At 55.1% G+C, this 27,466-nt stretch overlaps 1 protein-coding gene across 5 annotated transcripts in view; it reads right to left on the bottom strand.

Annotated features, from left to right (window-relative positions):
- Window positions 1–260: 260 nt before the first annotated feature.
- ST3GAL1 (ST3 beta-galactoside alpha-2,3-sialyltransferase 1) overlaps window positions 261–27,466 on the bottom strand; it is an 89,518-nt gene continuing 62,312 nt past the window's right edge. For all 5 annotated transcript variants that reach the window (XM_087447426.1, XM_087447425.1, XM_087447427.1 and 2 more), the window contains 6 exons: window positions 17,050–17,955; window positions 11,103–11,299; window positions 9,914–10,093; window positions 8,453–8,498; window positions 6,983–7,102; window positions 261–5,112 (listed from right to left, as the gene is read on the bottom strand). In XM_087447426.1, coding sequence (XP_087303552.1) covers window positions 4,939–5,112; window positions 6,983–7,102; window positions 8,453–8,498; window positions 9,914–10,093; window positions 11,103–11,299; window positions 17,050–17,361 — 1,029 coding nt within the window. In that variant the 5' untranslated portion in view covers window positions 17,362–17,955 and the 3' untranslated portion in view covers window positions 261–4,938. The remainder of the gene's footprint in view (window positions 5,113–6,982; window positions 7,103–8,452; window positions 8,499–9,913; window positions 10,094–11,102; window positions 11,300–17,049; window positions 17,956–27,466) is intronic.

Here is a 27,466-nt window from a genome sequence, read left to right as displayed (position 1 = left end):
TATTGTGGCACCCATTTGGCAGATAAGGCAGCTGAGGTTGAGAAAGGTTAGGTGACTTGCCGCCGTCACACAGCAGGGTTTGAGCAGAGGTTGACTCCCCGTCTCCTGAGCCTCTGGCCACTTGTTTGGGGCGGACACTAACCCAGGAGGCCCTCAGGAGGTGAGACATTGTGCCTTTTTAGGACTGAAAAGATCTCCTGAGTGGAAACAAGGGGCAGCACCAACGTAGGGCCCTCAGAGGAAAACAACAAACACACCCAAACAATAAAATAGCTCTTTTTTTAATTCACTTTGATTCGGATCATTGGAAATGTTCAACAATAAATAAAACAGAGCAGAGGCCGAGGAAGGCAGACTCTTGCTAACTTCATTCAAAACGCATCCAGCTTAACGCTCCGCTGCAAGCCACGGAGCGAGGCTGGGGGAAAAGAAAGCAGATTTTAAAACACCAACAACCAACCGAACAAGATTCCAAAGAAGAGAAAGTGCTCAGGAAGCTTTGGCTTTGCCATGAATTCAGTGACATGCTAACGTGATTGTGCCCCCACGGGGATCCTACGGGGCGGGGTCCTGACACTGCGGGGAAGCTGGCGTCTGGCTCTGGGCCACGGCAGGTGGGCAACAAGTGGCAGTTCTGAACTATGACAGAAGCTAAGCAATGGGGTCAGGTCAAAGGTGTGTGGACCTCTGAGGGGCTGGGAGGGAACACAGGAGGCTGGGGGCGGGCTGTCTGTCTGTAGGACACATGGTGTTCTCTGGCGCTTTTGGTACGAAAAACGTTCCTAACGCCCTGATGCTGACAAACTGAGATGCGCTTGGCCTGTCTCTGCTGTTCCTCCTGTCTCTCTTCCTTTCTTTGCACAGAGGTGTCATGTAGCGCCCCGGGGGCAGGAGAGCTGATGTGTTTTTTTGCTGAAGAAGACCTTCCTCCAGGGGAAGACTGGGCTAACATCCATGCCCATCTTCCTTCACGTTATATGGGACGCCGCCATAGCATGGCTTGACGAGCAGTGCCTCGGTGCGCGCCCGGGATCAGAACCTGTGAACCCCGGGCCGCCAGCAGCGGAGCCCACGCACTTAACCGCTGCACCACCGGGCCAGCCCCGAGCTGATGTTTTCATGACCAACAAGAGGAGGAAAGAGGATTCCATCTGGAAACCTGTTAGTCCCGACCACAGGGGAGGATGGCTAGTGGGGGCCACGTGTTGGCTGCAAACCCGATGTCTCCCGTGACACAATGAGAGCCCCGAGCCCTTTGGAGGGGCGAGGACAGTTGCTGGTTCCTGGTGGCACGTGGCCAGCGTCCAGCCATCTCCAGCTGGACAGCGGCCACTCAGGGCTGGCCTGCCCTGGAGGAAGCATTTCCATCACACCCACGTGAGGAACAGTGAGCTCTTTTCAGTTTTCTATTTTTCTGTGTGTTCAGGCTGCCTTGAAGAGGACAGTTAAAGCAAACCTGACGGTTCTAAATGTTCTCCGTGATTCAATTCCACTGGCACCAGAGGCCCAGGTCACCCAGAGGTGGGACTAGCCTTTCGCAGCCCCTCCTGGCCACAGCAGAGACTGGGGCGCCATCAAGCCTCTGGCTACAAGAGCTGCCCTCCCCACCTTCTCGTCCGGCTCCTCTATTTCATGTCCTATTCTCTTGTATCAGCTTTCCCTCTAAGCACAGCCTGTGTGGTTTGCTAGACAATAGCTGATGAAGCCAGAGTTCCAAAAGGCATCAATTTAAGAACTTTCTTCTCTGCCCCTGATCGATCCAGGAGTCAGAGGCTACACACCCGCCCCCCTTTCTCCCCTAACAGGTGGGTGAGGGCAGGGGCTCCCGGGGGGAGGTGGGTGCAGATGTCACCTCTGCTGGAGGTGCCTCCAGCTCGAGAGAATCAGCCTCCTGGCTCCCTGGGGGGGAGACAGAGGCTGGGATGCTGCTGAGACATCTTGTTGCTGAGACTGCAGGTGGGGACCCACTGTTCCCTGCCCGGGGCCACACGGAGTCCAGCTGTGTGTAGTGGACACACGAGAGCCTCCCCGCGTGGGTGCTTCTCGTTCTCCTGCTGATCGTGGGCCGTGTGGAAGACACTCTTGTCCGATTCCCAGCCACCCTCACCCAGGTATGGCCCCCACTGGCTTAACCCAATGGATGCACTTAATCCCAGCCACAAAGGCTGGCCTTTATACGGGTAAGTGCCCATTGCTAAGCGAGTGCGACATAAGGAGACGTCTGCTGGCGCTCAGGGAAAGAGCAGTGCTGTCTCCTCCACTGGAGGGACGCTGTGAGGAGGCAGGGACTACGGCTTGCTGGGGGAGCAGAGGGGCAGCCTAGGGAGGAAGCTCGGCAGCGAGAGGCAGAGCAGGGTCAGACACCTGCACCCGGTTACAGGTCTTTGAGATGCTAGTGGAGCCCGGCTAAGGAAGCCCGCCTCTGGATGTTTTCAACATGGAGCCAATAACGTCCTATTTTTGCTCAAAATCTGTTTGACTTGTGCTATCTGCCACAATTGGTTCACTTCTGCAAGTCACTTCCCTTCTCTGGGCCTTGTTTTTCTCATCTGTAAAACGGGAGATCTGGACTCTGCAGTCTGGAAAACATCTCACAGCTTGAAAAGCCTAGAGGGAGGGAGGGAGAGACGGGACCGGGACCAGACAGCAGGCCGGGCTGTGTGAGCTCAGCCGTGGACACGTCCCCCCTTTGGGGACCTGCTCTGACACAGCAAAGCCCAGAAGCAGGTTGCTCTCTCTGACCCTGACACCCCTCAACAGACTCAGCTCACAGGAGAAGGGAAAGTGCCTGAGACTCCACACGGCTCCCTGTCTTGGCATCCATTTTTCTCAAGATACGTCCTTAGGATTAACCAGCGAGCCTGCAGATGCTTGCTGAGTCCCTCACATCAAGGACTGCCATGACCTCCAGCCCTCGAGGATTTGTGATGACCTGATAGCGACTTACGAGCCTTTATCAGTCAAGAGAGGCTTAAGTGTTGAAGGATTTTAAAGCTGGAACAGTTTTTTAAAAAAAAAAAACTTCGGGATTCTAAATCTTCGAGATCTAATAAAAGCTTTGGAACCTGTCCCCAGGAAAATGCTCATATGCACAGACTCGGGGAAATAAACAAACTTCGTGCGCAACTTCTGGGCACTCTTGTGATTCACATGATGCCATGTGGCCCCTAGGCTCCCATAATTCCTCCCTCCCCATTTGCAGAGGGAGAAACAGAGGCCGGGGAGAGCAGGACTTGATGGAGCACTGCAGGGAAGGGAGGAGGCAGGCCCCTTGGCTTCCATCCAAGACTGGCATCCTTCACACTCCGCCAGGAGACTGTCACACCTCCCCAAAGCAGCAGTGGCCTTTTAGGAAATGCTGTCAACAGGAAAAGTGGCTTTTCTGATTACATGTCAGTATTGGAGCCAACAATCACTATCGTTACGCCTGTGACTCTACTCCCCACCTGGCCCCAAGCAGGTTCCACTGAGGTTTGGAGATTCCTAACCTGAGACTTTATCCAAGTCCACAATGAGAAAGAAGGAAGTGGGGCTGGAAGGGAAGGAGATTCAGAGCATTCCCCAAACCTACCAACCTGACACCCCAGGATTTGCCCCCAGTGAGCCCCCAGGCCCCAAGTCCAAGGATTCCCGCAAACCTCGCTTTAAGCACCCCATTCCCCAGCTGCTGGATGAGGCAAGAGTGAGCTTAATCAAAACACCAGGTCCAGCAACAGAGCCACAAAGTGCACACAATGTCGGCTGAATTAAAAAAAAAATCAATAAATAATCAGGAAGGCTGACGAGGAAGAAAGAGCAGCCGGGGAGTGAGAGGATGAGGTATGACATAGCCCGCCCTGACGGTCACGCTCCTAGGATGGCCCCCCGGCCCCCAGGACACCACACAGGCGGCCAGCAGGGCCAGAGCTCGGGCCCTTGGGGGGAAACGCTGGCTGGCAGAGGCTCTCCGTGTGGCCTTGGAAGGTTATGGGCACCAACGCCAACGGTCTGTGAAAATGAGTGACCGTCCACGGCTGAGGCGCCTCTGGATGCATCGAGTGTCATCCGAGCTTTGTTCCAACTCAGGCTCTGGCTCAGGAAACTAGGAAAGATGTCCCCAGCTACAGAGCCACAGGGGGCCGTTACCAGGGGTCCCCTTTCCTGAGTCGGGGCTTTCGCCTCCTTTCAGCCAACGCATGCATTTCTCCCCGAAATACAAAGGCACGTGGAAATAGTCAGATCTGCTTTCAGCCATGTTATAACCAGAAAGATCCATTACTCAAGGGAACGTCAGCTTGGGAAGAAGATAACTCCTGGAGTCGGAGACACCTTGCCAAGTGTCGGTGAAGACCTTCGGGGTGGGGAGCCTCTTCTGGCCACCATAAATGAGCTTTGGGAAGAAAGGGGAGATGGGGTTGTCACGCCAAGTGAGACACAGGCCAGGCATCGGGCAAAGAAAGGTGTCACCTTGCCCCCAGTGCCTACGTGGCCCGACGTGGCTCTGTCCTGGAGGTCATCCTCACTCACAAACAGCCCAGGGAGAATCAGTGTGAGTGTCAGCCCTGGACCATCTTCCCTGGGAAGCCATCCTTTCCTTTAGAATATGAGCGTCCTCTGTATCTGCTCCCCCTGATTCCCAGAAGCCAAAATGACCTCAGCGTTTGGAGACTGGACCTCTCCCTCGTCTGTCTCCCCACCTTCCCCGGCCCCGGGACAGCAGCAAGGAGCTTCTCCCCACCAGAGACCAGTTCTGAGATTGCTCTGCAGCCCTGGCAGGGCTCGGCGACCTTGCTGAGTAGATGCTGCCAAAAGTTGGGGTGCAAGAGGCTGCAAGAGGCACCTGGGCGCACCCTCAAGGCTGGCCCTCGGAGCTCCATAGACGGAATGGCTCCGGCGAGACGCTGGGGCTGGACCTCGAGAGGCGCGCTCTGGTGCATCAGCCCTTAACCCTTCGCAGTGTCATCTTCCCTTGAATATCCGGATCTTGTCGATGGACGCCAAGGTGGCCGTCACGTTGGACTCGAAGTCCCCATCGTGCACCCCGGTCTTGCGAAAAGCCCCCGCCGACGGGTTGTTCTCCCAGTAATGGTGCCAGTTCCCTCTGCTGTCTGCCCCGAAGCCGTACAAGTCCACCTGCAGGGCAGAGCAACGGTGAGACCCAGACAGCGGGGCCGCAGGCAGAACCTCTAAGAAGGGAGCAGGCAGGCACCCCCGGAATCTGTAAACACCACTCCCAGGGATTCACAGAGGCCCCTCTCTAGGTTCCTGGGACTCCCAGGGGCTTGGGGAAGCCAAAGCGAGTTAAATAAAAGTCCAGTGCCCGAAGGCACGGTGGGAGGCTATGCCTGTGGGTGGCCGTGAGGGTGCTGGGTCTCACCTCTGGGGCAGGTACAACCTCCTCTCCAAGGCTTGAGGAGCTAGGACGGAGGGAGTGGAGTAGAGAGGAGAGCAGGGCTGTGAAGCCCAGCAGGCTGCCCCAATCCCAGCCCTGCGAGTGCCAAAGCGCTTCTCTGAGCCTCGGTTTCCTCGTCTGGAAAATGGGGCTGAGATTAACGATCACAGTGAGGCAGCTGGTGGGTGCTGATCCTTTTCTTCCCTTAGGCTAACGTCCACCTGGGCGGGGGGCCTTTCACACACGTGACAAGCATTTACTGAGCACTTATTCTGTGCCAAGCTCTGGGCTGAACACATCAGAGAGCTGGCCGGCCACAGGTGGATGCTGGGAAATTAGGGACTCGGGAGTCAGGTCTCAGCCCTTGGCACTTATAACTTATGACAAGCATCATGAGTGGCAAATGACAGACAGGAGCTAATGTCAGGGCTCCCACAGCACAGAGGAAGGAGGGGCTGATGACCGGAGAGGTCAGAGAGCTCATCCGGGCAGGAGACATTTGAACTGGGTCTTGGAAAATGAGCAGAAAATGACCAGGAAGAGACATGGGGAGGGGCTTCCAGGGAGAGGAAATGCTACCTGGGCTGCTGTGTGGAGGACAGATCTGAGCGCGGGGGGCCCACCAGGGGCAGGAGATGTCTCTGTGGCCAGCGTAGCCTTTTTGGTAAATGCCGGCATGGACACGGGCCTGCCCCAGAGCAGGGGAGAAGAGATGGGGCAGAACCCCATGGGTCTGTGACCAGCAGGCTGGGGATTGGGGGTGCAGATGAGAGGGAGATAGGGTTCTGGGAGGGACACCCAGGTTTCTGGCTGAAGAGACGGGGGGATGGTGACAGAACAACCGAGGCAGAGGTGGTGGATGTGCCTTGCCACCCTCTGCACCTCTCCCTAGGATTTCCAACCGTGAGCCAGGTGGGGGAGGGAGGAGCCATATGTGACAAGAAGGGACATAGGAGTGCCCTGCCTGAACCTAGTGGGGGGTGGGCGCTGTGACCCCCGTCCTGCTCCTCTGCCCAGGGTAGCAGCGAGCACCCCAGATCATCAATGGAAACCCAGGCACAGCCTGGCGGATGGTGAGGCCAGTGCATCATGGGAAGCAAATGCTTCGCAAGATCACAGGTTCTCAATCTCACGGAATAGCGGACTCCCTGGGTGCCTGGTTCCCACTCTCAGAAATTCTGATGACAGTGGGCTGGGGTGTGGCCTGGGTGTTGGGGTTTCCCTCCACAGATGATTCTAATGAGCAGCCGAGACTAAACCCACAGCCTCGGATAACTCTCGCTGAGACAATCTGCTCCTTTTTTTTGCCTCCAAATCTGAGCTTCCGCCCATTGGTCCAGCTCTGCCTTGCGACCTCACACAGAATGACCCAGAACTCTTGCTCCTGAGAACGTACTCACAGAACACTGCTGCTCCTTAAAACACCCTATGAGAGAGGCTTTGCACGCCCCACTGTAGAGAAAGGAATCTGAGCTCCCAGAAGAGACGGGCTGTGCTGGGGCCTGGAGGGAGGATGGGGTCAGCCTGGCCGCCGACACCCTCGGCCCTCTCTTGGGAACAGGGAATGAGGAGCCCTGGCCCCCCGGCGGGCGCAGGGGAGAGGGGGCGTACCTCATCACAGATGTGCAGGGAGAAGATGACTGAGAGGATGCCGGTGGACGGGTACCGCCCGTGGCCCTGCAGCCAGGTGTCGAAGACGTACTTGATGAAGGCCGGGTGGTAGATCAGGATCTGCGGGAGGGGAGAGGCGGTTGGCACAGGACACCCAGCACCTGTTAGGTGCCACCCACTGCTGTGGGCATGGGGGACCCACAGCGAGCAGAACTCGTGGGGCTGATGTTCTCGGGGGAAAAGATGGGCAGTAACCTCAATCATGAAGACAGAGGATGCTGGAAAAGCACCTCGGAGAGAAATACAGCAGAGAAAGGCAATAAAGCACGGGGTGAGAAGGTGACATCTGAATAACCATCTAATGAGGCCAGGGAGCCAGATGCGAGGCTGCGGGAGGAGGTTCCAGGGAACAGCATGAGGTGGGGACAAGGACCCTCCTGTACACTGCAGGAACACACAGGCACTGAGCCACCCATCTTGCCTGATGTGGGCCTGAATGATCTCCAGTCCTGAAAATGACCCCGTGTACTAGCTTTCCCTCTCCTCTTGTTACAGGTGAGGAAACAGGCTCAGAGAGGCTGAGTGACATGCTCAGTGTCACACAGCCAGCGGGGGCTGAGCTGGGAATATCCTGGTGTCCAGTCTGGCCCTGGTTCCACGGTCCACAGCTGCCTTGAGGACAGCGGAGGGGACTTCTCAGACAGCAGAGGGTGTGCACGGCCAGGGAGCCTAGCAGTGGACTGCAGTGGAGACTGACGCAGGTCTCTCTGCTGAGCTGTTGTCTCTCAGCCTGGCCTCAGGCTACTGCCATCACTGGGAGGCTCTCCCTTCCACCGACTCTGCCCTCGAGATTCGCATGTGGCTTCTTCCCTGCTGCAGCACAGACCCCTGCAAAAGGCAGGTGCTGGGGCACGGGGAGAACTTCAGTTCCACCCGTATCGAGAACTAGCTGTGTTTCCCTGGGCAACTGACCTGACCTCTCTGACCTGATCTCCCCATCTAAACATGACAGCGTGTGCAAGGGACCAGTGCGGTGGACCCTTCCCTTCCTTCACCCTTCTGCCCTTTGCTCATGTCTTGGCCAACCCCATAGCAGGGCCCACTGGGGAAGATGGAGATATGGAGACAGGAGGCGAGGTCTGGCTTTGAGAAGCTCACATTGTAGAGCAGAGGTTCTCAAACTGCATCTGGCATCCCAGAAGGGCTCGTAAAAACCCAGCGTTTCTGATTCAGTAGATCTGGGGTGGGCCTGAGGATCTGGTCCGGGGTCCCCACTTGGGGAACCTTTCCCAGGGTTTGATTCTCTCCAGCAGGGAAGCTGAGTGCGGGCTACCTTCCACCACCGGGGGGCTCAGGGGCTCCCCGCAGTGGATGCTGGCGGAGAGGGGAGAGAGGGCGCTCTCCATCATGGCACAGAGCCTTAAAAGTGAGCCCGAGCCCAGAGGACAAGGGGCCTGAGCCCCGACTCACCTTATCCTTTTTCACTTGGATCTTTGCGGGCACAGGAACGTAGGTGCTGCAGCGGGAGAAAGAGCAGGTGGGTAAGTGGGGAGCGGGCTGGCTGCCTGCCTGCAGCTCTGGAGTGATGCTGGAGCGGGGGGCAGGGCAGGAGGGGGAGGCACAGGCATTGTCTCCAGGACACCACTTCCCGGCCACAGCGAGTCCCCGCCTGCAGCAGCAGCCCACTACAGACACCAGAGGGCGAGCTTGGCTAATTCCAGGACCTGCTGCTGCTTCCTGCACCTTCTCCCAGAGGGTTAAGAAGGGACACTTGCCCTAGGCCCTCCACACAGCCTGAGGGGGCACAGCAGAAGCCCGAGCCCGACCCCCTACTGCTGGGGTGCCGGCTGGTGAGGTCCACAGGGCCCCCTTTTCATCTGCAAGGTTATACGCACCCCAAGGTGAAGGTGTAAATGCCCGGCCACCTGGCCTTATGTTAGGTCCAATTGGTGCAATTCACACACCCGAGCCTGTGGGACGGGGCAGAAGGAGAGGGCAGCCAAGCCCAGGCCAGGCCCGGCTCCCCCTCTGCCCGAGCCCGCTCCCCTCACTGCCTTCTCCTGAGAGCTCAGCCCCCCGGTTTCCTGTGCACCAATCCCTCAAGGCTTCCCACAAGGAGGCTTTTGGCCATCTGGACGTTGAAGCCGCTTCTCTCCAGGAAGAGAAGGGACTCAGGAATCGGGCCCACGTGCGAGCCTGGCTCTGTGCAGAGTTCATCTTGGGTAGGACAAGCTTGTGTCTCCCTGGGAAATGGGGGCACTAATAACCATCATGAGAATCAGTGAGACAGCACGTGCCGAATGCCGAGGGCAGAGCCCGGAACAAAGCAGACGCTCAGAAGATGTGAGCAGCTCCTCCCCCACCCCCCACTCTGCAGGCAGCGCAGGGAGACTCGGAGCTGACGGGCTCGACGCTGGTCTCCCTGCCCACCTAGGGCCACTGTTACAGTTTGAAGGCAGGGGGCTGTCATCATCGAGGAGCATGGCAGAGATAAGGAAGGGGTCAGAACTGGCACGTGCTGAGTCCTTCCCAGGGGGGTGCTCCCTCCCGGGAGCTTCCAGAGTTTGGGGAAGCAAGTCTTGGAGGTCTATTCGGGAGTCATCAGGGGGAGGGAGGCGGAAGATCTAGGTGTGTTAAGCGTGATGGGAGGAGAGGGACCAGGGAGAACTGGAGGGTCGGGGGGCGCCTGTGGGCTGAGGGGCTCGTCATTCCAGGAGGAACCTTGGGGAGGGGAGGCATTCCCGCAGAGGAGCACCATGAGCAAGGCTGCAGTGGGGGAAACGGAACGGCATGCTGGGGGCCGGGAGGTGCCCACACAGCGAGGAGGAGCAGAGGGGCGGGCCAGTGCACCGTCCATCCAGACGCCCGAGGGGACTTACTGGGAGATGGTGCCTGTGGTGGTGGCGCTGACCACCCACTCCAGGTACTTACTGGGAGATGGTGCCCGTGGTGGTGGCGCTGACCACCCACTCCAGGTCGGTGGTCTTGAAGGGGACAAGGACCATGCTGACGTTCTCCGCCAGCTCCCGGAAGCTCTCGGGGTACACCAGATGGTGGGTGGTCTTACTCCCCACGTCGGCCTCAAACCCCGCTGTGGGGGCCTTGTTCATCCTGGGAGGAGAAGGAGAGAAGGACGCGCATCGCATCACACGGGCACTGATTCTGAGGGTCAGCTTTAGCCCCACAAGCCCGCGGGGCGACCTTGGGCACAGCACCCTCCTTCCCCGGGCCCTAATCCTCATCTGTCAAATGGAGACAATCCGACACAGCTCAAAGGTTCTCATGATATTTTTCTAGTTTACCATCTCGAGTGAGCCTAACCATCGCCACCACTGAGACCTACTGCGCACCAGGCACTGCCGTGGCCAGGTGACACATCTCATTCACCTTAATGATAACCGTGTTCAGTAGGTATTTCACGGTCAAAGGAATCCGAGGCAGCCTTGAACTCAGGTCTGTCTGACTCTGACCCTGCCTCTTTCCCCCCACCACGGACATTCCCACTGGGCGCCAGGCACACTGAGGCTCCGAGAGGCCAGGTGAGTGGTCTGAGGACAAAATCAGAGATCACAGAAACAGGAGACCATTCTAGAAGGTGCCTGGGGGTTGCCAGGCTCACCGCTGCTTGTGCTTCTCGTGCTGGGGCACTTGGGCCACTGGGTCGATTGAATGGTGGGGGGGAGATGACAAGAAACTCCAGAGAGATGTGGGGCATCTTCCTGGAATATCTATTTCACTGAGTGACAGGGAAATATGTTTTACACTAAAAGCATATGGTTATATTATGGCCTAGATTGCAACATGGGGATGAATTTTAAAGATTAAACAAGTCTTCGAATTAATCTTGCCCTCTCACCAGCCCTCTCGATGCCAAGCTCCTGGCCCACTGGCTACCTCCCGTGCTTGGTTTCCTCTCTGCTAGTCCATCTCCAGCCTGCAATGCACAGATGGGGAAACTGAGGCACGGAGGGTGCAGTGAGAGGCCTGGGGTCCCCGGGTAAGTGTGGGCTCACCAGGACTGGGAACTTGACCTCCTGACCCTGAGCCAAGATGCCTCCTGCAGCTCCAAGGGGCCCCCGGGTGCGGCGAGGTGGGCTGGGGTGAGGGTCCGGGCACTCACCTCAGCACGAAGTCGTGACTGTCTATCTGTGGCCCGTACCAGGACTCCTTCAGGTTGCCCGAGTTGCCTACAACGGCACAGCGCCGGCAGCCCACCGACCTCTTCTCCAGCAGGGGGTCCACGTTTCCGGGCACCACTCGGAACAGCTCCTTGATGGTGTCGTTCAAGTTGTTGGGCTGCTTCTCCCGCTGGAGCCTCTGGGGACAGAGGACAGAAGGACACAGGTCAGCCTGGCTGTGCTGCCTCTGGCCAGGGGGCTCAGCCGCCCTGCTGCTGGGCCCCGAGCTCCCCACTTTTGCTGACTGGGCCCTGCCCAGTACCCTTCTCTCTGATGGGCACCTGGAGACTGAAGAGGCTCAGACAGCCACTTCCCCTTCCAGCCACTTCGTTCTGCAAATGTTCACTGAGCACCTACTATGTGCTAGGTACTGCTCTGGCCACTTGAGGCAACAAGACTGGCTGATATGAGTAAGGCACGTGAGAGCAGAGTCGGATGACACTCCGTGCCCACTTCCCCTGCCTCTGCCCCCCTCACTCTCCCGCCCCAGGATAATTGGGCTCTGGCCCAAAAATCAGCCCTTTGCTGGATGCATCAAGTCCTCCAATATCTGCTAGCAAACTGTTTCCAGCCTCGTAGACCTAGCTCAAGGGACAGCTGCCCCAGGGCCTCCCTGACCCCCAGGCGAACACTGACTTTATCCCGAGGGTGACCAGCCATTCTGGTTGGCCCAGGACTGAGGGTTTCCCCGGAGGCAGGACTTCCAGAACTAAAAGTAGGATGAATTAGTCACCCAGTGATGCCCTCCCTGCACTCCCACGTCCTCCCTCGCCCTCAGGTGGAGCTCGGCCGCACTGCGTAGTGACAACTGTTGATGCAGCTTACTTCCTTATTCATAGTGAAACCTGGAGACATTTCCTAAGAGGTACTCCCTCTGACTCTGTCACTTCAACTGTGGATGAAGGATGCTCTGGGGCCCAGACTGGTGGAGCCCAGTGTCCCAAATCCAAACCAGGATTTGAACCCAGGCTTTTAGAAACCTGCCTTAAAGTTTCTCCCACGATATCACTCCTGCCTCAGACCCCTGGAACCTTGACCTTTGGAAAGCCAACTCCCTGGGGTTGGGGGGCGGGAGGTGGCTGTGGGGTGAGTCCCATCAGTCACTCCCAGCTCCAGGGACATGGGAGTGGCTGGAGAGAAAGGAGAGGCTAGCATTTGCTTTGGTCATTGTCTAGGAAATAGACATTGTCTAGGAATAGTGACCGGGTTGTGTGTAGGGAGATCCAAGGGCATCCGGTCCCCACCTGGGATGGAATGGACCAGGGTCCCCAAAGGAGAGGCACACCAGGAGACCCGGATGGCTCCTCTGGTTAAAATCGTCTAGCACCTCCTCTAGCATAAGACACTGCACCAGCCGCAGGCAACAGGAACAGGACCCAGACCACACTTCACACCAGGATGGGTATAATAAAAAAGAGGGAAAATAACAAGTGTTGGTGTGGACGTGAAGAATCTAGAACCTTCGTGCATTGCTGGTGGGAATGTAAAATGGTGCAGCCATGGTGGAAAACAGGTCGGTGGTTTCTCAAAAGGTTAAACATAGAACTACCATATGACCCAGGATTTCCACTCCTAAGTATTGACAAAGGATTGAAAGCAGGGGCACAAACAGTTATTTATGCACCCATGTTCACAGCAGCATTATTCACAACAGCCAAAAGGTCAAAGCAACCCAAGTGCTCACTGATGGATGAATGGATAAACAAAATGTGGAATATACATACAATGGGATATTACTCAGTCATGAAAAAGGGTGTTTGGATTCATGCTACAAATGGATGAACCTTATGCTCAGTGAAATAAGCCAGACACAGAAGGATAAATATTGTACGATTCCACTTACATGACGTACCTAGAGTAGTCAAATTCATGGAGACAGAAGGTAGAATGGAGGTTGCCAGGGGCTGGGAGGAGTGCTGAGGGGGAGTTAGTGTTTACTGGGTATGGAGTTTTTGCTGGGGTTGATGGAAAAGCCCCGAGTACAGATAGAGGTGATGGTTAAACAACATGGTGAATGTATTGAATGCCACTGAACTGTACGCTTATAAAGAGTTAAGATGACAAATATTATGTTACATATATTTTACCACAATAAAATAAACCAACATCCAGATTAAGCACCTGCTTTTGATAGGATCTCCTGAATGTGTGATCATCCAGGATCTCACTAAGGTGCAGATCTGACTCTAAGGGCTGGGCTGGGCCCAAGATTCTGCATCTCTAACAGCCTCCCAGGAGATGTCGCTGCTGGGGGTTCAGCGACCCCACTCTGAGAACCCCTGGGGCAAACTCCCCTGCAGGAAACTCCTGGAGAGCCCCACCCAGGAAAGGCCCCTGTGCACCCCAACATTGTGAAGATGAACTCAGGACCAGAGAGCATCCTCCATCTGTGTCACTGTCTCTGGGGAGCGTGACATTGCATGGTGGATTAAGAAGTGACGTGGCATTCTTTTTTTTCGGTGAGGAAGACTGGCCCTGAGCTAACATCTGTTGCCAATCTTCCTCTTTTTGCTTGAGGAAGATTGTTGCTGAGCCAACATCTGTGTGCCCGTCTTCCTCTACTTTGTATGTGGGATGCCACCACAGCATGGCTTGATGAGCAGTGTGTAGGTCCGTGCCTGGGATCCGAACCCACAAACCCCGGGCTGCCGAAGCGGAACGTGTGAACTTAACCACTATGCCACAGGGCTGGCCCCAATGTGGCATTCTTTAATCCAGTGCCCAACAATATTTACTGTGCACCTACTATGTGACACGTGTGCGTGCTTTGCCTCGGAGGCCTGGGGGTTTGAAGACTCAAGGCTGGCAGGGGAGCGCCAGCACGGCATCGTCTCTCCCGGCAATTACTGACCTTCTCTTCTTTAATGACTCACTTTAGAAAAAAAGTAAGTTTATCTTAAAAGGAAACTCACATCTCTACCACTAGTGGAAAACATTACTTTGCAGAAATGAAAAAGTAATTGTATAATACAATGAAAACAAAACATTATTTGGTCCTAGCTCCATCCTGTTGCTTGCCCAGGCAAGCTGCCCTGTCTTCGTCAGAAGGAAGATTGACAGGTGTTAGAGAGGTACATAATGAAACATCGGGCCAATTTAAAATCCTTGTGCTGCAAAGACGGAAAGAGAATTAAAGCCTGAATTACTTCCTCGCTCCGCTCCGTGAGGCAATGTTCTGGAACGCCCTGCCCTTGTATCACCTAGAATCACGCTGCGGGCCGCATGCTTCAGAATCTCGGATCTGTTCCAGCCCGTCATTGGCAGAAGGGGAGCCTGAGGCCCAGAGAGGGACGGGTCTGGGCCCCAGGGTGAGCACGTCAACACATCAACCACCGGCAGAGCCTGGTGGAACTCGGGTGGGAAAACCGAGTTGTGTGTCTGCGGGTCAGGATCCTAAAGCATCCATTTACTGGCTGGGTACGTGAGGCGGGTCAATGCTGCGTCCCTGTCCCCCTTGGAAGGAATATTCTGATTTCTCTGCCTTTTGTAAATGACAGTGAAAGCACTGCATGGCTGCCGACAGGCCCACAGGGGAGAATGGTGAGAAGTTCTAGGACGCCCTCTCCCTGCTCGCTTTTCCTGACTCGTTTCCAAGTGTGTTTCTCTGTCCACAGTCCGTGCTCAATGAGTGCCTGTTGCCTGGTGGTCCAGGCTCCTCGAGGAAGCAGTGTCTTAGGGCAGAGCCTGGAAGCAGAGGCCGAGACAGGGATGCGGGCACACAGGGCGGGCACAGTCTGCAGGCAGGGATGAGGGGAGACGGATGTGGACTCCATCGGAGGAGTCCAGTCCAGCAGGCTGGGACCAGGGGGAGGCCAGCGGTGTCCGGGGCACCCAGTTTAAGGAGGACTCTTGTGCTCAGAGCACGGCCAGGAGTGGGCACCTCCCTTGTGCACCTGCACTTCTGCCAGATCCCATGGGAGCCCTGAAGACTGTCCCGCCTTGAGGCACGATGGCCGGCCTTCTGTACCCCGTGTTCCACCCTGAGAGTGCTGGAACGAGGTACCCTCCCTTTCCCACCCTCCCTTCCTTCTCTGCCCGGTGAACCCTGCTCCTCCCTCCAGGTCCAGCTCACGATGCAACACCTTCTGGGAGGCCTCCACGGGCCCCTGAAATATTGGTCCCTGGCCTTACACACGTGGTTAGCACCTCTGGGCCCTCAGCACGGGCCTTCCTGGGACCCAGCCGCAGTTGGCTTGTGTGTCCGGCCCCCTCGACATGGGATCAGCAAGCACAGGCATGACACACAGTTATGTGTGTCATATGTTTGACATATGTTCGCTAAGTGAATGACCTCTGCCAGGTTGATACACATTCATTCATTCATTCCACCCCTCACCACTGAGCCGCCATCACGCGCCAGGCACTGTGTGGGGCGGGAGGTAAGAGCTGGGCAGGAGGAGCTTAGAAAGCATCGTGCTGGGCTCTGAGACTCATCGTAGGCGGAAGCCTGCCTTCTGTGGTCCTTACATGCCAGGCCCTGTGCGAAGAGCTTTACAGGCATTTCCTCATTTATTTCCCATAACTGTCCTATGAGAAAGGTGGTGTTAGGTACCCATCTTACAGATGAGAAAACTGAGGCTTGGAGAGGTGAAGCGGATTGCCCAGGACCTCCAGACAGTTTGCATACCACGGCCTTACTTCAGAGTGTGTCCTTTAACTAGAATGTGACCCGACTGGGCCCCTCCCCAGCCCGGTGACCCCAGGAAGTGCAAACGAGAGGTAACAAAATATTTACAAGCCCTCAGGATTCTGGGGAAGGGGAGGGGCAGTGCGTGGAAAGCTTGGCCCAGGGCATGGCCAGAGGTGGTGCTTGGCACAGGATGGGAGGCCTTATTGTGCACTTGTGCGCTGAGTGTGGATGTTGGCCGGGGAAGATGCCCCAGTGGGGAGAGGACAGAGACCAAGGGCAGGTGGCCGCAGGCTCCCTCTCCCTTCAGAATGCTCCCTGGGCACCATCCACTTGTGTCCTGAGTTTGCGGTAAACGGGGAGGAGGATTTGACATGCTACACATCTTGTCTCAGAACTGGGGAAGAAGGGACCCTCGTCCTGGCATCTGGGATGAGAAGGCTGGCAGGCTGATGGAGGGCAGTGTGTCCATCCCGGGACGGGCCCTTCCCCGGAGGCCACACTGTGTGATGCCGTCAGCCTCCTGGCTTGCAAGGCGTGTGGGTAATTTATAAATTGACCCGAGAGTGATTGCTCCTGTCTTCCTATTCCTGCTAGAACTTTCATCTGCTCTGTCTCCTTCGCTAACTGGAATTCTGATGCCCATTGACTGCTGGGGAATATGAAGCTCAGAGGCAGGATGGGAGCTGGGGACCTCACAGTTGTCAACTAAGTCTCCTTTCAGCCCGCCTGGTGGGCCCTGGGCCCTGACATCGCCTCCCTTCCCGTTTCCCCAAGCCCTGGGCAGGGAGGGATGAAGGTTCCCACTGGCCTAGCTAGCCAGACACAGACAGAGAGAGACAGAGGGCCACGTGAAGATGGAGGCAGAATTGGAGGGACGTGTCTACAAGCCAAGGAATTCAAAGGATTGCCACAACCCTCAGGAGCTAGGAGAGGCACAGGATGGACTCTCCCTCAGAGCCTCCAGGAGGAACCAACCTGGCCGACACCTTGATTTCAGACTTCTGCCCCTAGAACTGTGAGAGAGTACATTTCTGTTGTTATAAGCCACCAAGTTTGCAGTAATCTGTTACAGCAGACACAGGAAACTAAAACAGGTCCCCCTGCTCTGACATATATAGTAGATGCTCAGTAAAGAGTTGTTGAATGAATGAAAGACCAGGATTCTGAATCCTGCTCAGTGCCTGGCAGGGCCAGAGTGTTTGGCAGCCGGGAGCCCCCCCCGCACCGCCCCCAGCCCCACACTCAGCCCCAGCTCTCACCAGCCACCAGTTATAGGTGTCTTCCTCCAGGAGTGCGTTCTGTGCTGTCAGCAGCGGCTGCATGGACCGGTTGAACCTCTCGTCGAACCAGGACGAGACCTCCCGCTGTCCGATGCAGCGAGCGCAGGTGCAGGGCCTGTGGGGATACCGCATCAGCCTCTTGACGTTCTCAGAGAGCTCGAGGACCATCTGCTTGGGGAACCAGGGGGTGGCCACCATGGTATTGGAGTAGTTCAGCAAGAAGGAGGTGAGGAAGATGAAGAGGATGAGGAGGGTGAGCAGTTTGAGAATCCTTTTCCTCGTGGTCGCCATTTCTGCTTTCCTGATGGGGCCTCCCAGTGATGGGCTGGAGGAAATCACGAAGAACTGGGGAGGAACTTTGAAGAAAAATCCCAGAGACGGAGGCTTGATCACAAGGCAACGGGGGAGGCCTGGGGGCCTCAAGGCCTGCTACGGCCAACTTCACTTCCACTGGGCGATGGCCACCCGGGCGTGCCTGACATCACCCCGAGATAGTCACAGGCCACGTGGACCACTCGTGGTGGGTTGGTTTTTCTTGCATATAATTTCTCTTTTCAGGAAATAAAGTAGCCTGCTTCGTTAGCAATCTTTAAACTGCTGATAACATCTCTTGATGAAGCTTTATCAAACTTAACAGCGATTTCCTTTCCCATCCAAAGGGGTTGTGGGGTAATTAAACTTCGTGACACTCCAGGGTCCCTCGTGGGGGAGGGTCTCAAAGGAAGGGTCGCAATGCAGGACAGAGGGAAGCTGTCTTTGCCACTGTCCTCCGGAAAGGATGGTGTGTGATGCTCCTTAATTAGAACTGAGTCTCTCCCAGGCTGTCACCAGAGATGTGCCTGTGAAGCAGCCGGCTTGATGAAGGCACTGAGAGTTGTTTGTCACCTGCACAGAAGAAGAGGAAGAAAACAGGATTAAATTCTATTACCTTGTTATAAAAAAATATTTCTGTCTCCCCACCTCCTCCGAGATGAACGCCATGACCTTCCACTCTGTTGTCAAGCAGACTTGGTGGGCAATCTATTTATCCTCTTGAGCCTCAGTGTGTGCTCGTGTGCAATGGGGTGTTAACGCCTATTCTGCAAGGTTGCTAAGGCACACGGACGGTGTCCCACCCATTTCTCCTGCAACCAGAACCTAGTACATTTAAGCATTCAATCAACATTTGTGAGATGAGTCAGTGACGCATATACAGAGCAATGCACACAGAGATTGCTAAGTACGGGCTACTTTCCCCCTCCTTCACTCTCTTATGGGTTCTGAATTTCAGCAAAAAAATGGTGTGCTTAGCACACGGCCCAGGCTTCCACTTACCCTGGAATTCAGGCTCTGCCAATTAGCCTCAGTCCCGTACACTGGGCTTTAGATGGCCCGGGTTCAAGTTCTGGTTTACCAGCTGTGTGGCCTTGGGAAAGTTACTCAACTTTCCTTTCCTATGAACTGAGATAACAATACCCCACTGACAGAATGGCATTGAAGATAAGATAAAATGACATATGCTGAGCTTCTGGTATCTATTTGGCAATTGCTAAACTTTAATTTTCCTCTTTCAGTGTGTGAATGAATGAATGTTCTTGGATGATCCACTTAGAGCCGGACACAACCACACATTCACAAGTATTTCCTCAGATAATCCTCAAAGTACATCACCAGCTAAACAGGCGTTCTCCATCTTGTCCTTGGAAGACGCTGAGATTCAAAGAGATTAAATGACTTGCCCACGGTCATGGGGAAAGGAGGAAGCAGGATCTGGATCCACATCCACGACCCTCTGATTCTGTGCACCTGGAGAGGCTGGGCCACCAGGAATGGGGGTGCGGGGCTCTGCTCTGGAAGTGACACCCCATCTGTGAACTGGTCTTCAGATGACCACAGTTGAGGGATATAGAGAAAGAGATATATTTAATCAAACAGGGTAAATGGGGGCTCCTCAGATGCCCATAACACAAGACCCCAGACGTGCCTGACTTCTGGAGGCTCCCGTGCAATTGTGGTCGCCCCTCTGCAGCCTGGTGACTCTGGACTCTGCATGGAATGTGCCCCCATCTCTATCTGTCTGACCAATTCCTCTCCATCCTCAATGTGCAGATCGTCAACAAGCAGGATTCAGCTTTTCCAGGAAAGTGACAGCTGGAGGGAGATTGATTACCTTTTGGTAGAAAGAGGGGCAGCTGGAAAATCAGATTAAATCCACAGAGCCTTCTGGGAGACCTCTGGGGTTCAAGATGTGCTTGGCGCAACCCCTTACAGCTTCCTCAGCTCCCCAGCTCAGTGGGCAAGGTCATTTTGATTTGCCCACTGCTCCTTTTTTCATTTTTCACAACAACCCGGCTTGTATTTAATACCTAGTGGTGTCCACAGCTGTCCCTTCCAGCCGGCCCCTGCGCCACCATCAGAAGCAGCTCTGTCATTTGAGTTAGATTAACTTGCCTATCTTCAAGGGCAGGCTCTGATTTAACTTGGCCTGCACAGGCTTCCCGCCCCTCTTACCACAGTAATTGGTCCAGGGATGGGTATGTGTCCTAATTCATCAAATCAGAGTGAACCCCCTGGCTTTGGTAGGGAGGGAAGAGATTTTCTTTTGCTGTGGCTGGTTTGATGTTTGCATGTGGAAGTCAGGGTTGTGCTGGCCATTTTGCTAGCTCATGTGGAAGAGGCGAGAGGTGAACAGGGCCCGGGCAAATGGTGCTAACTCCCTGATCTAGCCGTACCTGTAGCCCACCCTACACCCTGACTTTTTAGTGACATGGGAGAATAAATCTCCTTTATTATGTAAACACAGCAGATTACTTGTAACTTGAAGCAACATGACTGATCCAGAGGTCACAGTTGCTCCTGCCTCTGGCCTTCTGCCCAGGCTGTCCCCACTGTCTGGAAAATCCATCCCATTCTGCTTCGTTCTTACTCATTCTTCAGAGCGTAGCTAGCGCTGACTCCTGGAGGAAGGCCTGCCCACTCCTCGCGTGAGTAGGGGCCTCTCCTGACTCCCGCAGTGCCCTGGCTCCACTCTGCCTGCACTGTTTACTTCTCTGTCTCCTCCCTGGGCTGGGAGCTTCATGAGGTTAGAGACTCAGTCTCCTTCTTTGCTGTGACCCTGTCACCTGGCACACGCATGGCATGAAGAAATGCAGAAGTGAATGTAGGGAAAGGCAAGAGCCAACAATTCAGAGGCGAGATCTCAGCAAGAAAGCACAGACTAAGGGTTGGAAGATTCTGACTCTCACTGGGCTGTGTCACCCATTGGCTGTGTGGCTGTGAACAAGTTACCTACCCTCTCTGAACCATTCCTTCAACTGGAAAATGGAGCTGATAACACCTATTCTGCTCACTTCTTGGGGCTGTCAACCAAGCAAGGTCTGTCCATTCATTTGATATTACTCACTGCATATTTGCTGGGGCCTACGCCGCGCCAGGTCCTGGGCTGTGTGGCTAGGATACATCATGAAAGATTCTACAGTGGGAGCTTTCCAGGCATCCGCAAGGCCCCCGTGCCTTTGGGAGAAAGGATGCTGGTCTGCCTGGATCAGTGTGGAAGAGAGGAGCAGGGGATGGGATCAGAGAGGAGAAGGCCTGTATGTGGGTGGGGTAGAGAGCGTGCGGGGCTGTGGAAGCCATTATCAAGATTAGGTCTTCTCTGAGTACATGAGACCTGCTGGAGGGTCTGAGCAGAAGAGTGACACAGTCTCACTACAGTTGTCTTTGCAATGAGCAGGGATCATGATGTTCTTACTGACTCTGTAACCTGATGCCAAGGGCAGAAACAAGCTCACTTACACAGATGGCTGTTGAACTGCATTGATCGAATAGGGTTCTGAATGAGAGGTCAGGCTCCCAGCGAAGTCCTGGCTCCCTGAGAGAGACAGGAATGTTCTAAGCTGATGCTGGGGGTGGGGTGAGAGTTGGGACAGAGGGCAAGGCTGAGATGCAGGAGCGAGGGGACGGCAACACACTCCTCCTGTCCATCTGGCATGTCCTGGGAGACACATCTGGGGCCAGGGTGCTCATTTGAACCCCACCTCCCAGCCCCGGCTTCTGGGCTGGAATTAATTAGCACTTTCAAAAGCTCAGGAAAAACCTGCAGTGGAAAAGCAAGAACCGGCCTCCACCCCTTCCCCGGCCCCAGGGAAGAAGCGAGGGATGCGTGACTTCCCTGTACTTGTTAGTGAGGCAGCCGGCAACACATGGGGACGCCAGCCCTGGCTCCTCGAAATGGAACCCAGGCCAAGACGCCACAGGCCAAAGAGCTTTGCGCGCCAATGTGTGCGGTGAGGGAGGCCGGCACCACTCCCCAAAACAAAGAAAAGGGGAGAGGGAGGGGCGAGGACACGGCTCCCTGTCCCGTCTGCAGAGCGGCAGTCACCTCACGGCCACGCGCTGGAATATTGGAGGAGGCACGGAGACCATGTGTGTGACAGCCTAGTGGGGTCACCAGCACAATGTTGACACATGTCAGCGCCCTTTCAAGGACTCAGAAAGCAAGGATTTCCCTAAGGAGGGTCCCTAATGAAGACGAACTCCCTTGGCAATAGGGAGATGGCGGCAATTACCAGCCACTGAGCGAGGAATTGTTTCAGATGCTTGGAAAACCAAGTGAATGAACAGGATGGGTGTCTGAATGTTCCATTTTCGCCTGCTGAACCACACAGTAGCCATGCCAAGGCTGGGACGCCCTCCTAGCTCTTTGCGGAGCCTCCTGCATTATGGTTGTCGGTGAAATGACTGAGCACGGCAGGTTGGTGGCAATATCAGCACTTCTGATAAAGAGCTGCCACACTGTCCTCTGTGTGACCCTAACATCAACTGGGCCAAATGGGTAACCATGCTTGTTTCCCTGAAATGGGAAACTGAGGTTCAGAGAAGGCAAATGGCTTGTCCAAGGTCACACAGCAAGATGGTGGCAAAGCCAGCACTCTGACCCACACTTCCGCCTCCTGCTCCTTCTACGTAGACACGGCTAAGCCTTCCATTTCATCAGTTCCTGCTCTCACCTTCCTTATTTCCTTTCTTCTCATCTTTCCAACTTCTTGAGATGGATACCACCTTGTCCCTCCTCTCTTCTGCTGTGTCTAGTCTGTTTGAATCATATATTAGGTTCTTCATTTCAGTTAGTGTATTTTTCAGTTCTAGAATTTCTGAGTCCTTTTTTTAGAAGTTCTAGTTTGCAGGTGAAATTCTCCATCTTGTCATCTCTCTTCCTGCAATTATTCATCACAGTTATTTTAAAGACTATGTCTACGCCTAGTGACATTAGGACAACATGTGGGCCTATTTCTACTGTCTGTTTCCTCTCTTATTCTCTCTTGGGTCATTTGGTCCTGTCTCCTGGCATGCCTGGTAACTGTGGACACTGTGGATGCCAAAGGTGCAGAGGCTCCAGGTGAGGCTGTCCTTACACAGAGAGGCATCTGTCCTCTCCTGGGAGGTGGGTAGAGCAGGGCACACACCTTGTTCCAAATGGTGATGGGGATGCTTGGGGCTGCACTTCAGTCTTCATGACAACTGGCTAGCTCTTGTTGGCCCTTAGTTACAGGGCATAGCCCTTCTCACAGGATAGCTGGGCGCCAACTGAGGCTCCTCTTCCTTGCAGGCTCTCATCTCCGATTTCTGTCTTCCCTGCCTGGTGAGATTGCCAGAAGCTCGGTCCAGCCTTTCACCCTCTCACCCTCTGTTTTCAGCTTGGTTTCTCAGGCTCCGGTCCCACACAACTTCACTACTGGCAACGCCTCGAGGGGAGAAAGAGGCACAGAACGACTCTATTCCCTGTGGTTCCCTTTGCTCTAGGTTCTTGGTCCTTTAGGTTTTGGCTGACTTGGTAGTCCTGAAATCTATTTTTTATTATTTTATTTCTTTTACTCCCCAGCCTTGTGAGACTGAGCTGCTGCTCACAGCCTGTCCTCTGAACCGTTCTATGAGTCGGCACGTCCCTCTGGCAGGAGGGCGGCAGGGAATGTGGGGCTCAGCCCACTCGTTTCTCTTCTCTCAGGGGTCTCCACCCCTCAAGTCCTGGCTGCCTTGGTTGTTCTCGAACGCCTTCAAAGAGCTGGAGTTCTATCTTATCCAGCTCTTCTAGTCTTCGGTGGGAGAAAGGGCCTGGCACAAGCTTCTGCCACAGCCAGCAGCAGAGGTCACGGTGTCTTTCCTCTGCCTCGTGGTGCGCCTGGTGCCTGGCGTGGCGTCCTGCACAGGTTAAGGGCTTCGCCTTTCTGGAGAAGAGAGTGGGGCCCAGAGAGGCCCCCGAGGCCCCACAGCAAATGTCCTCACAGCAGCCGAGCAGACGGTGGAGGGAAGGGAACAAATCGACAGGCCAGAGGGTCGCAGCTGCCGCCTCTGTCTGCCACCACCTCCCACCCCCGAGGAGGCCCAGCTCCTCCTGCCGCCACTGCCTCCTCCCACACCAGCTGCGGGACGCACAGCGAGGATGGCTCCCCGGCTCAACCCGTCCTGCGCACATGACGAGTCCTCGTGGGGATTTAGCATCCGTGAACCTTCTGAGTTGGAAATCGGACCCTGCCATGTCCCAGCCTTGGGGTCCTGGCTGGCGTCACGTGGTGGCCCAGGGTGGCATGGAACAAGAATCGACTGGCGAAGGGCCCCAAACCTTCCATCAAGGGAGAGAGACTCTTTCCTGAACTGCTCTCCAGCCCTGGCATGGTCCCCGGACACTAGGAGTCCATCTATTCTGGTTCCGTGAGGAACCTGCTAGTGGATCACCACTAACAGTTGTGGGAATAAAAAATGGCACAGACAGACCTGGGTTCAAATCCCGACCCCTCCCATTTCTCATTGTGTGCTCATGAAAAAGGCACTGCATCGCTCTGACACTCGGTTTCTGAATCCAAACAGCGGGACTAATAGTGCCCACATGGCGGGTTGCTATAGGGTCAGATGCTTGCACAGACACAGAGTAAATGCACCATACATGTCCATTCTCTTCCCTCCCTACATATCGGGCTCCTCTTTGTAAAAAGCCTGACAGAACCCCTGGCTTGCCCAATGGGGACAGTTTTTTAAAAGACCACATGAAACCAGGCATGAAAGAACCCACCAGGGTATTATGAAAATGATGATTCCCCTTTGCTGCAGTAGTTGTTTCCATTCCTCGAGGGACTGGACGGCCAACCCTGCACTGCGTTCTGCTCTACTGGCCATGACCTCTGAGAGCCTGCAGGGAAGGGGTCCGCAAACAGCAGAGCGGTAGAGGCTAGCGGAGTGTCTGCAGTTCACACGCCCAAATTCTCTGAGCATTAACGCTGTCGGCGTGTGAGGGCTTTCGGGGCATCTTGTGTCTTGCTGCTCGTAAGACCCCAATGCTAGTTGCAGCCTATTCACGAGAGGGTTCTTTCCTCCGTCCTCTGTGCCCTCTCCCCTCTACTCAGGGGCTGCAGGTCTGGAAACTACATTTCCCAGCTTCCCCTGCCCGTACGGCTCTGGATGCAGTTGAGATTCGGCCAATAGGGGTTGGATAGGCAGAAGGGAGGCAGGGGCTGTCCTCCCTCCCGCAGTGGTGGACTGTGCTGTCTCCCTGGCTCCCCCACCTCCAGGCTGCAGGGCAGCCGTGGATTCTGCCCTGGCTTCCTGTAGCTTCCTGGCCTCTGGGGCTCAGCCTGGAGTAGCAGGACCAAAATAGGGGAGGCCTCTCTCCTGTCACCTTTCCAACAACTTCGCAAGCACCAGATCCCGTGAATCAAATCCTTCTGCCTGAAGCTTTGGTCTCGGTTTCTTCATCCGTGACGTGCAGATAAGAATAGTACCTGCCGCAAAGGGTGGTGTCGAGAAACACATGAGTCGATGCAGGTAAAGCGTTGAGCGTGGTGCCTGGCACGTGTCGAGTGCTCCCGAATGTTGGGTTTTGTTACTGAAATCCCCCCAGTGGTTTGTTTTCCTGCACGGAGCACCAGTAACCCCCCTACCCCATCATCCCGGCCCCACTTCATCTGACAGACATGCAGGCTGAGCTCAGCAACGGGAAGTTGCTCGTCCAACGACACACAGGGAAATGGTGCCAGAGCCCAGAGGAGAGCCAGGCCCTGAACTCCAAGACACATCCGCCTCCTTAGACGGAACCCACTCTGTTCCCGCAGCTGCCCTGCGTGGCTGTTTCACAGCTCCCGGGGGAAGGAGCTTGAAGGCGTCATGGCTGAGACGGAACGGAGAAAGAGCCCACTGAGGCCTGACGTGGAGAGATCCAGGAGCTGGTCCGGCTGCTGCGGCCAGGGGCAGGGCCCTGCAGGGAGAGTCCGAAAGGCACCGGGCCCTTTGCAGTGTGACCCAGGGATGCTACAGGGGCTGCCTGCACTTTAAGGCCACCGTCCGTGAAATAGAGGTTAAAAAGCGTCCCTGCCTGAGCTGGCCGCATGGAGTAATAATTAATCTATTGACAGTAAGGATACCCACATTTATGGAGGGCTTTCTCTCTGCCGGACCCTGTTCTAAGCATGATCGTGGATCAAACTGCCTGAGCCCACACCAGTCGAGGCGTTGGCACTGGGTACCATCTCCATCTTTGAGAGGCGGGAACAGAGGCCCACAGTTGTCGAGACCGGCCCCAGACCCTCCCCCGGAAGGTGGTGAGGCGGGATTCCAGGCGAGGCAGGGCCCAGCGGGCGCTGTCGGGTCAGGGTTGGGGTCTGCCCTGCGCCCGGCGTCTGAACTGCAGGAGAGGGACAGTGAGGATGCCCACTCAGCGACGGCAGTGTGAGCACTGACTGGGTTTGCGTGCGGCCCAGTGCGGGGCCTGGCGGGGACGAGCATGAGCCCTTCTTTTCTGTTCTGTTTTCTCCCTGGTCCGTGGCTCCAGCTCAGCTCCACCCGCTGGGTCACCATGAAGTTGGCACCCTGTTCCCTCGGCCCAGCCGGGACCTGGACCCGCTCGATGCCTCTGTCCTCCCAGATCAGGAAGGACCAGCCCCGGCTGCAGCCGGACCCAGTTCCTTGTGCAAAATCTCACCCGAGAGGACCCTGGCCACGGCAAGGTGAGGCCTGAGAGGTGGCCCCGCCACAGAGAGGTAAACAGGGGTGACAGGAGTGTGGGGGTGGCCGCTTCTCCCCTCCACAGAGTAACAACCAGGTCTCTAATTAACCCAGCCAACAACTGTGCTGACCCACAGGCCTCTCTCCTCCCTGTGCCTCCCAGGGGACTAAGTAAACAGCCCCTGCCCTGGGCAGCGGCCTGCAGTCCAGCCCTGACACGGAGCCACCTCGGGACTCAGTCCACGTCTCTGGGCCTCAGTTCCTCATCTGCAAAATGGGACAATGATGGCAGCCCCTGCCCATCCCAGACTCAGTTGAGCTAAAACATTAATGCATACTTAGTTAGCCCTGACAGTCACATTCCCTGGGGACTATAACAGAGAGCCCCCACATTATAAAATTCTTATTTAGAGTAGTGAATATTTAGTATGCATCAGAAGCAATGCTAAGGGTTTATGGATACAGAAAGTGTCTAGATTAATTCCTGGGCCTCAGTAAATGGTCGTTAGTATGAACACTAGGAAAATTGCGCCTTGTCCTGGTATCATCATAATTTGAGGAACTGAAGGTACATGTGTGTGGCGTGGGGATGGGGGTGGGGTTTAGATGAAGGAGGACACGCATGGAGCTGAACACTGACTACGTGCCAGTAACTCTGCACCGGACGCCTCGCCTCGTCTGGGCAGCACCCTCTGATCTGCACACGGGCACCCCCTTTGCAGTCTCTCTGTTGCTACTTTTCTTTCACGCAATAATTTATGGGGGCCTGCTATGTAGCAGCCGCTCTGTTAAGTGCTGGACAAAACAACGCTCAGACAAAGTAAATGACCTTCGTCTTTGCCCTCCTGAAACTTAATGTTATGGAGTCGGGCCGACGCTGAGATTATTAAGAAATTACACAAAAATTTTACAATAGCCATGATGGTTAAATTTTGTGTGTCAACTTGGCTAAGCCATGGTGCCCAGTAGTTTGGTCAAACACTAGTCCAGGTGTTGCTGTGAAGGTATTTTATAGATGTGGTTAACATCTATAACCAGTCAACTTTACGTAAAGGTGATTATCCTCAATAATGTGAGTGGGCCTTGTCTAATCAGTTGAAAGCTTTAAGTGCAAAAACTGAGGTTTCCCGGAGAAGGAATTCTGCCTCAAGACTATAACAGACAAATCAAGTCTTGCCTGAGTTTCCAGCCTGTTGGCCTGCCCGACAGATTTTATCCTTAAGGCCATAACATCAGCTCTTGCCTGAGTCTCCTGCCTGCTGGCCTGCCATACAGATTTTGAACTTGCCAGCTCCACAATCGCATGAGCCAATTGCTGAAAATAAATCTCTTAATATACATGTGCATATATTCTACTGGTTGTATTTCTCTGGAGAACCCTGCCTGATACAGCCACCTTCAGTGCTACGGAGGAGAGGGCACAGGA

Source organism: Ceratotherium simum, chromosome 23 (genome assembly GCF_057802395.1).
Source record: "Ceratotherium simum simum isolate JZ-2026a chromosome 23, ASM5780239v1, whole genome shotgun sequence".
NCBI classification, from domain to species: domain Eukaryota; kingdom Metazoa; phylum Chordata; class Mammalia; order Perissodactyla; family Rhinocerotidae; genus Ceratotherium; species Ceratotherium simum.
Note: the sequence above shows the minus strand (reverse complement) of the source record. Positions and strands in the feature narration are given on the sequence as shown.